Source organism: Schizosaccharomyces pombe, assembly GCF_000002945.2.
Source record: "Schizosaccharomyces pombe strain 972h- genome assembly, chromosome: II".
Classification (NCBI taxonomy): Eukaryota; Fungi; Ascomycota; class Schizosaccharomycetes; order Schizosaccharomycetales; family Schizosaccharomycetaceae; genus Schizosaccharomyces; species Schizosaccharomyces pombe.
This window is the reverse complement of record NC_003423.3, coordinates 3,350,539-3,362,767: the sequence shown is the minus strand read 5'-3', so window position 1 is coordinate 3,362,767 and position 12,229 is coordinate 3,350,539. Positions and strand designations below refer to the sequence as shown.

General features: G+C 34.6%; 5 protein-coding genes, 7 long non-coding RNA genes and 2 other non-coding genes across 14 annotated transcripts; 7 read left to right on the top strand and 7 right to left on the bottom strand.

Annotated features, from left to right (window-relative positions):
* The first annotated feature begins 46 nt into the window (after positions 1-46).
* Positions 47-1,334, top strand: SPOM_SPNCRNA.1594. Its single transcript, NR_150487.1, has one exon. It is a non-coding gene; the product is annotated as a non-coding RNA (long non-coding RNA).
* rpl1801 (60S ribosomal protein L18) lies at positions 136-970 on the bottom strand. Its single transcript, NM_001022317.3, has 2 exons — positions 949-970; positions 136-896 (listed from the first exon to the last, which is right to left on the bottom strand). The coding sequence occupies exons 1-2, from the start codon at positions 949-951 to the stop codon at positions 336-338; spliced, it is 564 nt and encodes a 187-aa protein (NP_596397.1). The 5' UTR covers positions 952-970; the 3' UTR covers positions 136-335.
* Positions 1,335-2,177: 843 nt separating the features above from the next.
* On the top strand, positions 2,178-2,249 carry SPOM_SPBTRNAPRO.08. Its single transcript has one exon. It is a non-coding gene; the product is annotated as a tRNA-Pro (tRNA).
* Positions 2,250-2,795: 546 nt separating this feature from the next.
* Positions 2,796-3,647, top strand: SPOM_SPBC11C11.06C (uncharacterized protein). Its single transcript, NM_001022316.3, has one exon. It carries the CDS (start codon positions 2,872-2,874, stop codon positions 3,406-3,408), a length of 537 nt encoding a protein of 178 aa, NP_596395.1. The 5' UTR covers positions 2,796-2,871; the 3' UTR covers positions 3,409-3,647.
* A 72-nt stretch (positions 3,648-3,719) lies between these two features.
* Positions 3,720-5,004, bottom strand: knh1 (KRE9-like protein). The gene has a single exon (NM_001022315.2). The coding sequence runs from the start codon at positions 4,987-4,989 to the stop codon at positions 4,135-4,137; it is 855 nt and encodes a 284-aa protein (NP_596394.1). The 5' UTR covers positions 4,990-5,004; the 3' UTR covers positions 3,720-4,134.
* SPOM_SPNCRNA.6092 lies at positions 3,767-4,360 on the top strand. Its single transcript, NR_195442.1, has one exon. It is a non-coding gene; the product is annotated as a non-coding RNA (long non-coding RNA).
* SPOM_SPNCRNA.6091 lies at positions 4,656-5,046 on the top strand. The gene has a single exon (NR_195441.1). It is a non-coding gene; the product is annotated as a non-coding RNA (long non-coding RNA).
* Positions 5,047-5,720: 674 nt separating this feature from the next.
* On the top strand, positions 5,721-9,722 carry alp1 (tubulin-specific chaperone cofactor D Alp1). The gene is made up of 7 exons (NM_001022314.3): positions 5,721-6,189; positions 6,234-7,322; positions 7,367-8,353; positions 8,393-8,775; positions 8,824-8,953; positions 9,000-9,217; positions 9,260-9,722. Exons 1-7 carry the CDS (start codon positions 6,043-6,045, stop codon positions 9,621-9,623), a joined length of 3,318 nt encoding a protein of 1,105 aa, NP_596393.2. The 5' UTR covers positions 5,721-6,042; the 3' UTR covers positions 9,624-9,722.
* Positions 5,831-6,162, bottom strand: SPOM_SPNCRNA.6090. The gene has a single exon (NR_195440.1). It is a non-coding gene; the product is annotated as a non-coding RNA (long non-coding RNA).
* SPOM_SPNCRNA.6089 lies at positions 7,494-8,600 on the bottom strand. Its single transcript, NR_195439.1, has one exon. It is a non-coding gene; the product is annotated as a non-coding RNA (long non-coding RNA).
* On the bottom strand, positions 9,080-9,462 carry SPOM_SPNCRNA.6088. The gene has a single exon (NR_195438.1). It is a non-coding gene; the product is annotated as a non-coding RNA (long non-coding RNA).
* A 73-nt stretch (positions 9,723-9,795) lies between the features above and the next one.
* Positions 9,796-11,941, bottom strand: ndc80. Its single transcript, NM_001022313.3, has 3 exons — positions 11,893-11,941; positions 11,660-11,843; positions 9,796-11,616 (listed from the first exon to the last, which is right to left on the bottom strand). The coding sequence occupies exons 1-3, from the start codon at positions 11,918-11,920 to the stop codon at positions 9,954-9,956; spliced, it is 1,875 nt and encodes a 624-aa protein (NP_596392.1). The 5' UTR covers positions 11,921-11,941; the 3' UTR covers positions 9,796-9,953.
* On the top strand, positions 10,891-11,721 carry SPOM_SPNCRNA.6087. Its single transcript, NR_195437.1, has one exon. It is a non-coding gene; the product is annotated as a non-coding RNA (long non-coding RNA).
* A 138-nt stretch (positions 11,942-12,079) lies between the features above and the next one.
* On the bottom strand, positions 12,080-12,174 carry SPOM_SPBTRNASER.06. The gene is given in 2 exon segments: positions 12,080-12,124; positions 12,134-12,174. It is a non-coding gene; the product is annotated as a tRNA-Ser (tRNA).
* Between the last annotated feature and the right edge of the window lie 55 nt (positions 12,175-12,229).

Sequence of the window (12,229 nt, the reverse complement as noted above, 5' to 3'; positions counted from 1 at the left end):
TCACTAAATTGAAATCCGACGACAAAAAAATTAATAATGACCTGCAGCGCGAAATACAAAAAGTAACTGCTAACACCAATATTAAATCAATAAAAGCATCGTCTTACAAGTACATATACGTTTACGATTAAAAAATTAGAAAGAGAATAATGTTAACCAACTAAGCTATTAGATTTTCATTGTATTCATATCTGGGAACGAACACTATTGATGTACACTAAAGCCGGATCAATAATGCACCGGTAACCTAATTTATGAACGCTAACCAAATGAGAAGCAACTAAGAGCTGATCCCATAAAGTGTGAGAAAAGGAAACGAGCTTGAACAAGGTAATTTAAACCTTGAATGCACGAGACTTTCTGCGACCACGAGCTCTCTCGAACTTACGGCCCTCAGAACGAACATAAGGAGCCTTATGCTTGTGGGGACCAAAGCCAAAGTGACGGTAAGCCTCACGAGCATGCTTCTTACCACGAACAAGAACAGTGTTGCTTCCAGTGGGAGCACGTAGAGCAAGCTGATCGAGGGTTAAAACTTCACCACCAGCTTTCAAAATACGAGCGCGAGCAGATTTAGTAAAACGAAGAGCGGCAATAGAAAGCTTAGGAACAGTCAACATACGCTCATCGTCGGTAACGGTTCCGACAACGACGGTGGTTTTGTTCTGAGAAGAAGCACTCTTACGGCTAGTTAAAGCAGCGATCTTTGAGATAGAAATAGGAGGACGGTTAGTCTTGGATTGAAAAAGACGCTTCAAAATAGCCTTGTTGAAGCGGGAATCTGTACGACGGGCCAAAAAACGGTAAAGCTTAACCAAAAGCTTTAAGTAGACGTTCTCCGAAGCAGGCTTGCTGCGTTGAGACTTTTTAACGTGATGTCTCTCGATATCAATTCCCTAAATCACTCATTAGCTTAATAGAACAAACAGGTATTCATATTATACATACCATTTTGATATAACGCTGCTTGTTCGTTTCAATAATCACTGCTAAAATTGGTAGTAAATTTGTGACTGCCTTTTTGAGCTAGGGTAGGTTTTAGGGAGGTTTATCGAGAGTCACTAGGTACGCCTTATTTGTGTAGCAAACCCATAAACGGAGGTGTATAAATGATTCAATATAAATAAGTATTTGCTAGATTATTTATTTATAATAGTGAGATTTTGGAATAGGGTAGGTGTTACTTTTGCATTTATCGAACACGTTCATTAACTCTCTAAAAATTAATTGTTTTATAAAACTAGATATATGAAAAAGATGCATTTGAATTTTACTGCAAATAATAATTGAATTATATAACCATATTTCATTGAAAATATTATACTTTATGGAACCCTTCAGTATTCATTTATTGTAAACCTTTTCATGCTTTTTGAGTAGACAAAGAAGTATTTTTTTTTTAAGCTGCACGAAAATTGCAAAAATTGATCGGAATACAATTTCTTTTACTATTGGGCGCTTAAAAGATAACAAAAATAAATATAAAGTGCGAACACGAAGACGTTGCAAATACTAGCATATTTCAAATATTAAGCACATAAGTAAATTAATCAATATATTTTTATAATTGATTATTCAAATCTATGTATCTGATAACTCGTAAAATTGGTTAGGTTACTTATTTACCTATTTTTTTTTTTCTAAAAGTATCATTTTAAGACCACGAGTCATCTACAGGATTGATTTTAATTTATTTTAGGCAATAAGGAACATATCTCGATTTAATAGGAAATCTTTGCAGAGATTTCTATCAATTACGAGATTAGGATATTTTTTTGATCGTTTAGATAACATTTTCTATTTAAAGGGATCAGAATGTTGCTAAAACAAATATATTTGCTTCGATGCACAAACACTTTCTAAATTGAACGTAATTATTAATCAATGATAATATTTGATTATTTAAGTTACTTGCATGTTTAGCTCACATTAACTATTTTAACTCTACGAAATTAAGTAATTGTTATGTCCTCTATCAATTTGATTTGAAGCAATTTCATGTTCTTCTTTTGGCATAGATTCAGTCAGCTTAGTAGTTGCAAGTAGATAATTCTCCATACTCTGATTGCTAATTTCTTTAGGTATTTAGCTCTTTTTTAAAATCAATGATATTTACTTAATTACTTTGGAAGGAGAAAACCATTAATATTATCTATTTGTATTATGAGTTGTAACGTGGTTTCGTGGTGTAGTGGTAGCATACTTCGTTTGGGTCGAAGTGGTCACGGGTTCAATCCCCGTCGAAACCCGAACTTTTTAGTTTGTTTTTTTATTTAATTCAGTATAAAAGCAAGTTTTCAACTTTTTATGTTTTCTGCCATTCCTGACTGCGGGTAGTAAACACGCGGCCATTTAGCAAATATTATCACAAATGCCGTAAATACTTTCTGTTCACTATAGTTTGTGCTTATAATAAACCTCTTTAGTTTTCTTTAGCGAATATGGTTAAAGCTGTCCTTTTTGAAACACTTTAACATGCAAGTAGTAATAGGCTATCATTTTTTGGTCATTAAATATTAAATCATTCATAACACTATATTTAAAAAGGAAAAAGTAATTCATTTTCTGTTCACCATAATAAAATATTGTATCACCTTAAACAGCGATAAAGAATCGTAATGCCACTTAGTAAACGGATTTCTACGCTAACTTGCTGGAATCTACTATAGATGATGAGTATCTTCAGTACAGTGCTTAAACTATTATGATGTCAACTGAGGACGTCATACTGTATACGCAAAGTATGTAAATTCTATTAATACATATATACCCACCACAACATACCAATTTAAATCAAATTCGTTAGTGTTTACAACTTTGAAGAAAATTTGACTTTTATCTCTCCTCATATTCACTGAAAAATTTTTTAAGATGTCTGCAAAAGAAGGAAGCTCCCATCCCTCATATGCCGAGATTGTAAGAGAACATGCTCCTGAACAAACAGCAGCAGAAAAAGCCGCACCACAGCCTCCTGAAGTTGAGGAAGTTCTGAGTGAAGAACCCTACCAAAAAAATGAAAAAGTTGTCGTTTTAGATGAGGAAGATGCCGACGCCTTTCTACATCCCGAAGAGGCGGAGGCAAAGAAGGAATCAGAAAAACCATCCGATGGGGAAAAGAAAGGTAAAACTGAGAAATTGGAAAAAGAAGCGAAATCTGTTTACTCCAAAGCTTGCAATTTTGTCAATGCTCATAAAGTTCCAGCTTCTGCTGCCATATCAATCAACCTCCTCAGTCTTGGCGCCATCTCTGCATATCTCTTGAAAAGCCGTCAATCTGGAACCCTTAACAATCGTACTCTTTGCACCTGTACCGCTATTGCTGGCATTGTATTTACAATCAGCGCTGTATTTTCAAAGACTCCCAAAACTGCATGCTGTGCTTCCAAAAAGTCTAATAAATCAACTTAATGTTCGTTAAAATCTGGAATTCATTGTTTGAAAATCTCCAGTATTGTTTATTCCTATCATCTTCTTAAATTAACATATCCCCTCTTGATTTTCTGCACTTCTGCTGCATTTTACAGGTTTGATGAAGAATACCTCTATAGTATATCACAATATTTTATTTAATGTTATGATTTAATTGAACATTACTTGTAATGCTTTTGCAATATTAACTTAGTGAATTTAGTAATTGATTCCGACTATTTGGGCGTTCTGGCATAGCACTGTCATCACACAATTTATTTATTTGTCGCGATTACTTAATTAAACAATGCGTTCAAACAAGTATAATTTACAAAATAAATTCTAAATAAAACCATAATTATTTATTAAATGTAGAAAATGATAACTAAAGAAAAGGGTTTAACCGAGAGTTCTTTTTGCCTAAATATGTAAAAGAACGAATGAAAAGGGAGAAAGGAAAGTAAAAATTGAACGAATGAAGAAATAACTCATGCACTTGAAGATGCTTTTACGTGAAATTAACTCCACAGAAACAGCATAATGGTAAATATGAAAAAAAACATGACTTTAGATAACAAATAACCAAAATATTTTGTTTTCTTTGACGAACGACTCAATGTATTTGAGCTAAAGGAAGCAGACAAAAATGCACACAGTAATATCCTAGTGTGCTAATGAAAAATCTAAATGACATGAAAGGCTTTGGCCTTAAAAAAAATTAACAATTTAGGAATATAACAACCCACGTTTGTGTTCACCTAAACGCATCCCACGTTTCGGAGCAGCTTGAGCCCAGCTGTCTCGTCTCCTTAAACCAGCAGTTGGAGTTGCGATTATAGTAGGCTTAGAGGCCGTACTAGCATAATTAGCATACAACGTATACATGTACGTTGGAGATGCAAAGACAGTCGAGGTGGCAATGGGAGGACCTGCAAACGTGGTAAATACGGAATAAGAGGAAGTTTCCCATAGCGGTTGTATGTCGGTCGTAGCAGCAGTAAAAGTAGAATCTGGTCGATTTTGAATAGGTCCTGTACGGAGAACACCGGTAGTTTGAGATAGATACCAATCTCGCATTGTACCTGTAGGCCATACACCAAGAAAAGTGCTAAAACCAGTAAGGGTAGGAACATAAGGATACACACCAAGAGCCATCAAAGACGCATAAATTTCGTAATTATCAAAAGTTCCTGTTAGACCATTAACAGTGAAAAAGTCAGTATAGTCATTAACTATACCACCAGCATATGTAGATTGTGCCCAAAGAAAGTAAAGACGTCCAGCTGGTCCAAAAACCTGAGAAATAGCGAAGGGTCCAGCTTGGGATATAGAAGAAGGACTAGGGGACGTATACAAGACTGCACAAGGTTGAGGAGCATCCATGCTACCACTACATATATAAAAAACTGTGTTGGTTATGTCCTCAAGAGGTATTCCCGTATTAGATTCTTCCCATGAAAACGAAATAGCGGTAAAATCCATACTATCTGTTGTCGCCGGAGTGACGAATCGAATTTGCGCACATACATAATGTATGTATGAGCAGACTAGCAATACTAGCATCAACATGGTGGTTTTCATTAAATTCGACGGCTTGAAGAGACTTTGCAAATTTAGTGGTAAGCGATATATATAAATCGTTGCTCTGACAACAGGGATGTATATCGAAACACCTTATTTGACATGTGTAAACAAATAATCGAGAAAAGTTGGTTTATTGTAAGCTAATAAAAGTGATTTTTTTATTTTTTTTTATTTTTTATTTCATGCAATAAATTTCGGCTTAACTCAAAAATATATATCACGAACAAGCTGGATATAGTTAACACTGAATATGTTTTAACCTGAAACCTCTAATTCAAATTCTCTTCAGTTTAGCAAGTACTTACAATTGCTCTGTAAATTTATGCCGACTAGTTTAAAGGCCAACATCTTGGGAAAATTATTGTAACGTTTGAGAATCTTTAAGTAAAGATCTATTTAAACGATACTGCTATACATTTGTAATATCAAATGCTAGTCTTGTACCAAAAGAATGAATAACATGCGAACTTACTGAATCTATGTCGTGAATATTATGTCTACTCTATGAAATAATTGCGTTAGAGCTGTCAATATATAGGCCCTTTACTACCAGATATGCTTACTGTCTGGCTGTATTCCTAATTCATTCGCAGAAATAATATATCATTTACAAATATCACAGTGGTTGCTCCAAAAGCATTCTTAATAACTGCTCACGTTTAGATTTGAGATTTGAAATATCAGTAGTGGGTACAGATTACACCACCACAATAATTTACCTTTTTATTATCCCACTTTTCATAATGTTTTTCAATATCAAAGCTTGTGAAATTTAATCGTTAATAAATCTTACAGGTCTAAAATTATTCAAACTTGTTTTATTTTCTTATTGGTATCATTTGCAACCTCATGAGTGACAAAGGAGGAAATTGTCCAAGGCAATACAGAAAATTAGGGACCAAGTTTTTTTTTTAGGACGAAAGAAATTCTAAAAGAAAGGAGATTAACATATTTTTTCGCTTTATTCGTTTTTCATAATTTATTCAACACGCGTTAATTGCTTAAAGTCGTTACAGTCAAAAATAATCATAGCATAAATTTTAAACAAAAATGGAAGAAGAAGAATCTTTAGAAGGAATTATTTCTATAGATGAGTCTTTGATAACCTCACGTTTATCGCAAATTCTCGATGATGTTTTAGACGATAGAAGTTCTTCACATTCTGTGGAAAAACTTAAAGACGTCGCTGTTAAATATGTATGTTTAAAAAGATATTGTGACCTTTCTAATTAAAATTCTAGTTGCAATTTTGTCAATTTCAGCCGACATTGCTCGATAAACTACTGAGTAAATACGTTCCAAACTTGGCTAGCTATTTACTGAAAGTGAAAAATATCGGAAAATGTAACTCAATTACCGTTATCCTTTACCAGTTTTGTAAAATAAGAGGATATAAAGCTGTTCGCGTCCTCTTTCCTGTTGGCGTTCAATATATTAAGGAATTATATACATTATTAAATGAATCATCAAATAATACCTGGCATTTTCACTACATAGTTTTACTGTGGCTTTCTCAAGCACTCAATACCCCATTCCCGTTAAATTCATTAGATGATTCCTTGGATGTGAAGAAGACCATTTACACTATAGCAATTAAATACTTAGAAAATTCGGGAATAGACAAAGAAGCTTCTTGTCTTGTTTTGTCCCGATTATTCTCTCGTGATGACGGTTTGGATTTACTTCTAGGCTTTCTACACCACTGTGAGAGTAGTTGGTTTAAGAGAAGTATCTTTTACAAAATTGGGTGTCTTTTTTCCTTATCTTCTTTTCTTAAAATTTGTCCGAGAAATGATTGTCTTCAAACAGTTGATGTTGCGTTTCAGTTTCTGAATGTAGCACGAGAAGATTTAGTTGGACAAGAAAATTCAGCGTTGAGGAAATTATTATGCAAATGTTATACAAGATTGGGAATTGTATTGCTGCCTGTAAATTCATCCCCTAATTGGAAATACTCGATCAGTAACCCAGATAGTTTCTTTCAATTACCTGATGACTCTAACGAAGAAGTACATATATATCTGGAGGTTATTGTTGATTTTTTATTGTCATCTGTAAGCGACATAGACAGTTTTGTACGCTGGTCTGCAGCCAAAGGGCTAGCCAAGATCATAAGTCGTTTGCCCTGGAATTTGGCTGAGCAAGTTATCGATGCCATTATTGAATTGATGACAGAAAATATGTTTTTAAACCCCATAGAAAACACTGTAAACATATCAATTACTTCTCCACTGGTTTGGCACGGAGCTATACTTTTCTTCGCAAAACTAGCAGGTGCAGGTTTAATTAAGTATAGTAAATGTTTACATATTCTTCCATTGATCGAAGTAGTAAGTACACTTTGTTTTCTTATATCATTCTAATCCTTATTTAGGGCTTATCATACGAAGTAAGATATGGAACTAGAGTAACAGGACAAAGCATCAGAGATGCCTCCTGTTATTTTGTTTGGTCATTTTATCATTGCTACTCTAAGTCAGCAATTGAAGGCTTACAAACGAATCTTATTTTATGTCTCTTACAAACGGTATTGTTTGACAATGAAATAAATGTGCGCAGAGCTGCAACTGCTGCTTTATTTGAGGTGATTGGCAGACACGCTTCTATTCCCGATGGGCTTTCTTTGATATCACATATTAACTATGTTTCTGTAACGGATATTTCAAATTGTTATGGTGACTTGTGTATGAAAGTAGCTCATTTTCCTCAGTTTCGTTCCTGTGTTTTCCAAAGACTATTTACAAACCTTCAGCACTGGGACGTGAAGGTACAGCAGCTTTCTGCTTTTTCCCTAAGACAACTTTCTATTAAATATCCCAAAGAGCTAAGCATCTATCTTCCTCCCATACTTGATTATTTGTCTGTTGGTAATGCAGATTTTATTTTTGGCTATACGATTGGATTGGCAAGTATTATAGGTGGATTTTTATCCATAAGCTTCCCGTTCGATATAAATCGTATCCATGATTTACTGTCGCACAAAAACCTACTGTCCTTAAAAAAATTTTCAAGGCAACAGCAAACAAAAATTATTTTGGGAATTTTAAAAGGAATTCAACAAATTTTTGCCAATGATATTCGTGTTGACAGAGCATTTTTCAGTGAAGCATTTTCTGTTATAATCGCTGCTATTGATTTACAGGAGGAAACAATCATAAAAGACATCAGTGACGCTTACAGTGTACTTGTTAAATTTGATGATATGGAAGAAACATTGGAGGTTCTTCTTGACTATATACGAAAATGCTCAACAAGTAAAGAAGCGAGAATTGTATACATTATTCTACAGAATTTACCGAATATAAGTTTTCGATACCAGAAAAAGATATGCAAGCTTTTATTGGATATTTATCCCCAACTCGTAAGTAAAGAATTTTTTCACCAATGTTAACATGAACAGCACTCAATAGACTATCAAGCACCTGTTGCGAATGCGCTTCAAAATATTATTCCCTTTACTTATGAAAAAACAGAAAGCATTGAAGAATTTGTCAAAGAATTACTTCAGGTTTGCTCCAATTATTTGACAGATACCCGAGGAGATGTTGGCTCATGGATTCGCAAACCTGCAATGAAGGCCATTTCCAGTCTATTAGTCAAAGATTCATCTGGAAAAAAATTAAGTGAAGATATAGTTTGGTGTTGTATTTCCTATATTATAAGGCAAACATTTGATAAAATTGATAGTTTGAGGGGTTTGGCATATCAAGCACTCGAACAAATCAGAGTACATTACCTAATCAGAAGATGCGAAGCTTTGACTAATATTATTAATCGTATTAGGTAAAATGAGTTTTCAATTAAAATTCTGCTATTAACCACTAGTTTCAGGAATAATCCAAATATGGATGGAGAGGTACTAAATGAACTGAATATATCTCTGCTAGAAATACCTAATTTAAGGCTTCAAGCTTTTTACGGAATTACAGTATTTACTGCCGATGGTTTTGGCAGTGACTTAGTAAGTTATCATATGCTTCGATGTCTTAATATACTAACTCTACTAGGCAGTTAAATGTTTTGAATTTTATCTAAGTTATGTTTACCAGTTAGAAGATTCGTTTAAAAAATCTAACTCTCGTTATGGTAAACGGGATCTTCTACAACTCTATATAGACATACTTTCTTCGGAGGATGAAATAGCTCGTTTCTATTTTCCAATCATGAAATCTTTCACATCTTTGTTAGCATATGGTTGTTTCACGGACTTTCAAAACGTTAAGGGGTATGTTTTTTTACATTTTGTTCAAAATACTAATGATATCAGCATGTCAAAAGCGATTTTTATTGTACAGAGAAGGGCTCTTACTTGTAAATCACCAGGGGGACTTTCTGCGATACTAGAGTTATATCGGACGCTTTTTCTTTCCAAAAATGAACTTTTGAGGCATCATGCTTTAAAATATACGGCAAACCTACTATTAAACCCGATTGAAAAAGTACGCTACCAAGCAGCCGACACTTTGCTCTATGCGAAGTCAATTGGTTTGCTAACTTTCCTCCCTAATGAATTAAACCAAAAACTACTGACTTTGGATTGGTTCGTACCAGTATCTCAAAACGCAACTTTTGTTAAACAGCTAAGGAATATAATACAGAAACAAATAGATAAACTGATAGCTGATCGATAATAAATTTTGAACTACTTTCAGCTTTTTAAATAGTCGTGTATATGATGTATAAAAACGTTAAAATCTGCAATCAATAAAATATCTGGTGAATAATCTCAAATTTTTAGCCAAAACAGTTCGTGCTTATGTAGTACTAAATTGATGTCCATAAAAGGAACACAACCAATAAAAATTACATTTGAAAATTGAGAGTTGAATTATTATTACCTTCATTAGAATTGTAATTAAAAAGTAAGAGATTAAAGCATAAAACACAAAAACACCATCGTGATAAAAAAATGTATTCATGAGCCGTGAATATAGTAGACAGCACAATACGATGAATAGAATTTACAGTTCCGAACGAGATAGGTCATCCAATTCCTTTTGGTAGTCCATCTTCAAATCCTCCAAACTGTCTTGAACGTGTAGCTTGAAATGTATTATTTCACCAAGCACAAATGCAACCTCTTTATATATATTGTTTTTGTACTCCATGCAAGCATGTGCAATTTGATCCGCTTCGATATTTATACTTTGTATACGCTGGTCTAATTGAAGCATGCTGTTATGCGAAGAAAGTTTGAGCTGTTGTAATTCTCTTTCTAACTTATCCGATTCAGCATCAAATGCATTTTTTTCTTCACTGGCCGTTTCACGAAGCATATTACATTCTGACAATACTGAAGTTAAACGAGATTCTATACCTCTTAGCTCGTCTTGTAATTCAGCTATCAAATCATTAACGGTATCAACATGTTCTTGTAACTTTAGGGATTTATTTTGTTCTTCATGAAACTCAAGTGTAATAGAACGTCTAACTTCATTAATAAATGGGCGTACTTTATTCTTCAGGTCCAAATTTATATAATTTGGGCCTTCTGGATTAATTTCGAGTTCGAAATCGTTATTGGCAGACCGAATAGCGGCAATGGGTACAATTCCAATTCTGTAAGCCAAGGAGTTGAATTTTTGTACCTTCTTTTCTAAAGAATCGATGCTAGCTTGAATGAGCAAGTCCGTGTCAAACACTTCTTTCCTTAATTCACTAATCTTGCTTCCAATCATGTTTAAATTTCTGTCTAATTGCTCCCTCTCTGAGACCATCTTTTCGAATTCGCTTATAGAAATATCTTGATTTTCAACTTGATACTTCAGAGAGTCCCTTTTTTCTTTTAAAAGCTGTAGCTGAGACTCTTTTTCTTCAATATTTACCTGCAGTTGTTTCATAAGGTTAGTCCTGGATTCCATTTTTGATTTCATTCCACTCATCGCAGACTGAAACTTAACTTCATCACGTTGCATAGTTCGATAGCGCTCTTCAAGCACCTGGATTGCAGAGTCCAGTTCCTCAGCAGATTTTATTTGATTAATCAATTCTTCATTCGTACTTTTTAAAGCTTCTGTCTGATTGTACAAATCCTGGTTCTGTTGATTAAAAGTAGCCTTTAATTCTTTCTCTGGTTCACTTTCTTCGGGTGATTCATCAAGGTACAAATGATATGTGCGAACAAGGTAGTCAAACAAAACTTTGTCCACGAGATGATCGTCAAGGCTATTTTGTTCTACGGTATAAACCATAGCAACTGCCTTTTCAGTGCATTGAATTAGTGAAACAACCCAGTGAAGCATACCCAATATAGCAGGCCATACATGAGGAGAGCCTATAGCGACAAGCCTAGAGCGTGAGATGGAATCAAGGAACGGATAATTGAGTGCTTTTAAACAAGTAGTAACGTCTTCTTCATAGCGTGCGCCAAATCTAAAATTTGGGTCCAACTTATTATACAAATGTTTGAAGATGGCAGCAAACTCTCTCGTTGATGGCATGAAACGATTATTTAAACCCAATGGCTGTGAAAATCCAGATTCTAATAAATAGTTGACGACTTGCGTAGCGCATTCTTGTTGGTATCTTCTGTCTGACAATGGTCTTGGATCTTTTATAGAAGTAATATTAGGTGTTTGGGAAATAAAAGATGCATTGGAAACGCGCACGCTGGAGCGACGGGTACTATGCAACAAGATTAGAACAAATTCAGTAAATATTATCATACTTAGGAGCCAAACTTGGGCGCATTGTAGGGGTTAACACACGAGAAGACAAACCGTCAGGATCAATGGACTGTCGTGCATTGACAAGAGTCCTTTGAGGTGCTAAACTGGTTCTTGAAGTACCCAGTCCATTGAATCCAAAAGTAGTAGTTCGTAGATTAGATGAAGAAGGTGCCTGTGAATACCCTAAACTTATTGTTAACTTATTAGTCAAAAGAAAAAAAAGAAAACATACGCCTCGCGTAAGAGGAAGAATCTTGCATTTATAGTAATACAAGCAGATTGTTGTCTTTTATCGTTGGAGACGTTAGTTATAACAACAAAACCACTTTGCTAAGTAACAAAAATAACAGTGAATAGCGATTTCCAATATAGAACCGCAAAAATTTATAGTGAATCGCTTTGCAACTTAAAAAAGATATCGACAACGGCAGGATTCGAACCTGCGCTCCCAAAGGGAATCCGCTGGGCTACAGAATAGCAGGCGAACGCCTTAAAACCACTCGGCCACGTTGTCACAGCTTACTAGGAAATAGTAATTAGTTATACATGAAGCTATTATAGACCTGTGT

What these genes read in the sequence shown, in the direction of transcription:
- SPOM_SPBC11C11.06C (NM_001022316.3), top strand. Translation starts at nt 2,872, where the DNA reads ATGTCTGCAAAAGAAGGAAGCTCCCATCCCTCATATGCCGAGATTGTA.
- knh1 (NM_001022315.2), bottom strand. Translation starts at nt 4,989, where the DNA reads ATGAAAACCACCATGTTGATGCTAGTATTGCTAGTCTGCTCATACATA.
- alp1 (NM_001022314.3), top strand. Translation starts at nt 6,043, where the DNA reads ATGGAAGAAGAAGAATCTTTAGAAGGAATTATTTCTATAGATGAGTCT. An exon ending in ATGGTTTTGGCAGTGACTTA is followed by an intron (nt 8,954 to 8,999) that starts GTAAGTTATCAT and finishes TAACTCTACTAG; the next exon opens with GCAGTTAAATGTTTTGAATT. An exon ending in GACTTTCAAAACGTTAAGGG is followed by an intron (nt 9,218 to 9,259) that starts GTATGTTTTTTT and finishes TAATGATATCAG; the next exon opens with CATGTCAAAAGCGATTTTTA.
- ndc80 (NM_001022313.3), bottom strand. Translation starts at nt 11,920, where the DNA reads ATGCAAGATTCTTCCTCTTACGCGAGGC. An exon ending in TTCTTCCTCTTACGCGAGGC is followed by an intron (nt 11,844 to 11,892) that starts GTATGTTTTCTT and finishes CAATAAGTTTAG; the next exon opens with GGTATTCACAGGCACCTTCT. An exon ending in CGCCCAAGTTTGGCTCCTAA is followed by an intron (nt 11,617 to 11,659) that starts GTATGATAATAT and finishes CTTGTTGCATAG; the next exon opens with TACCCGTCGCTCCAGCGTGC.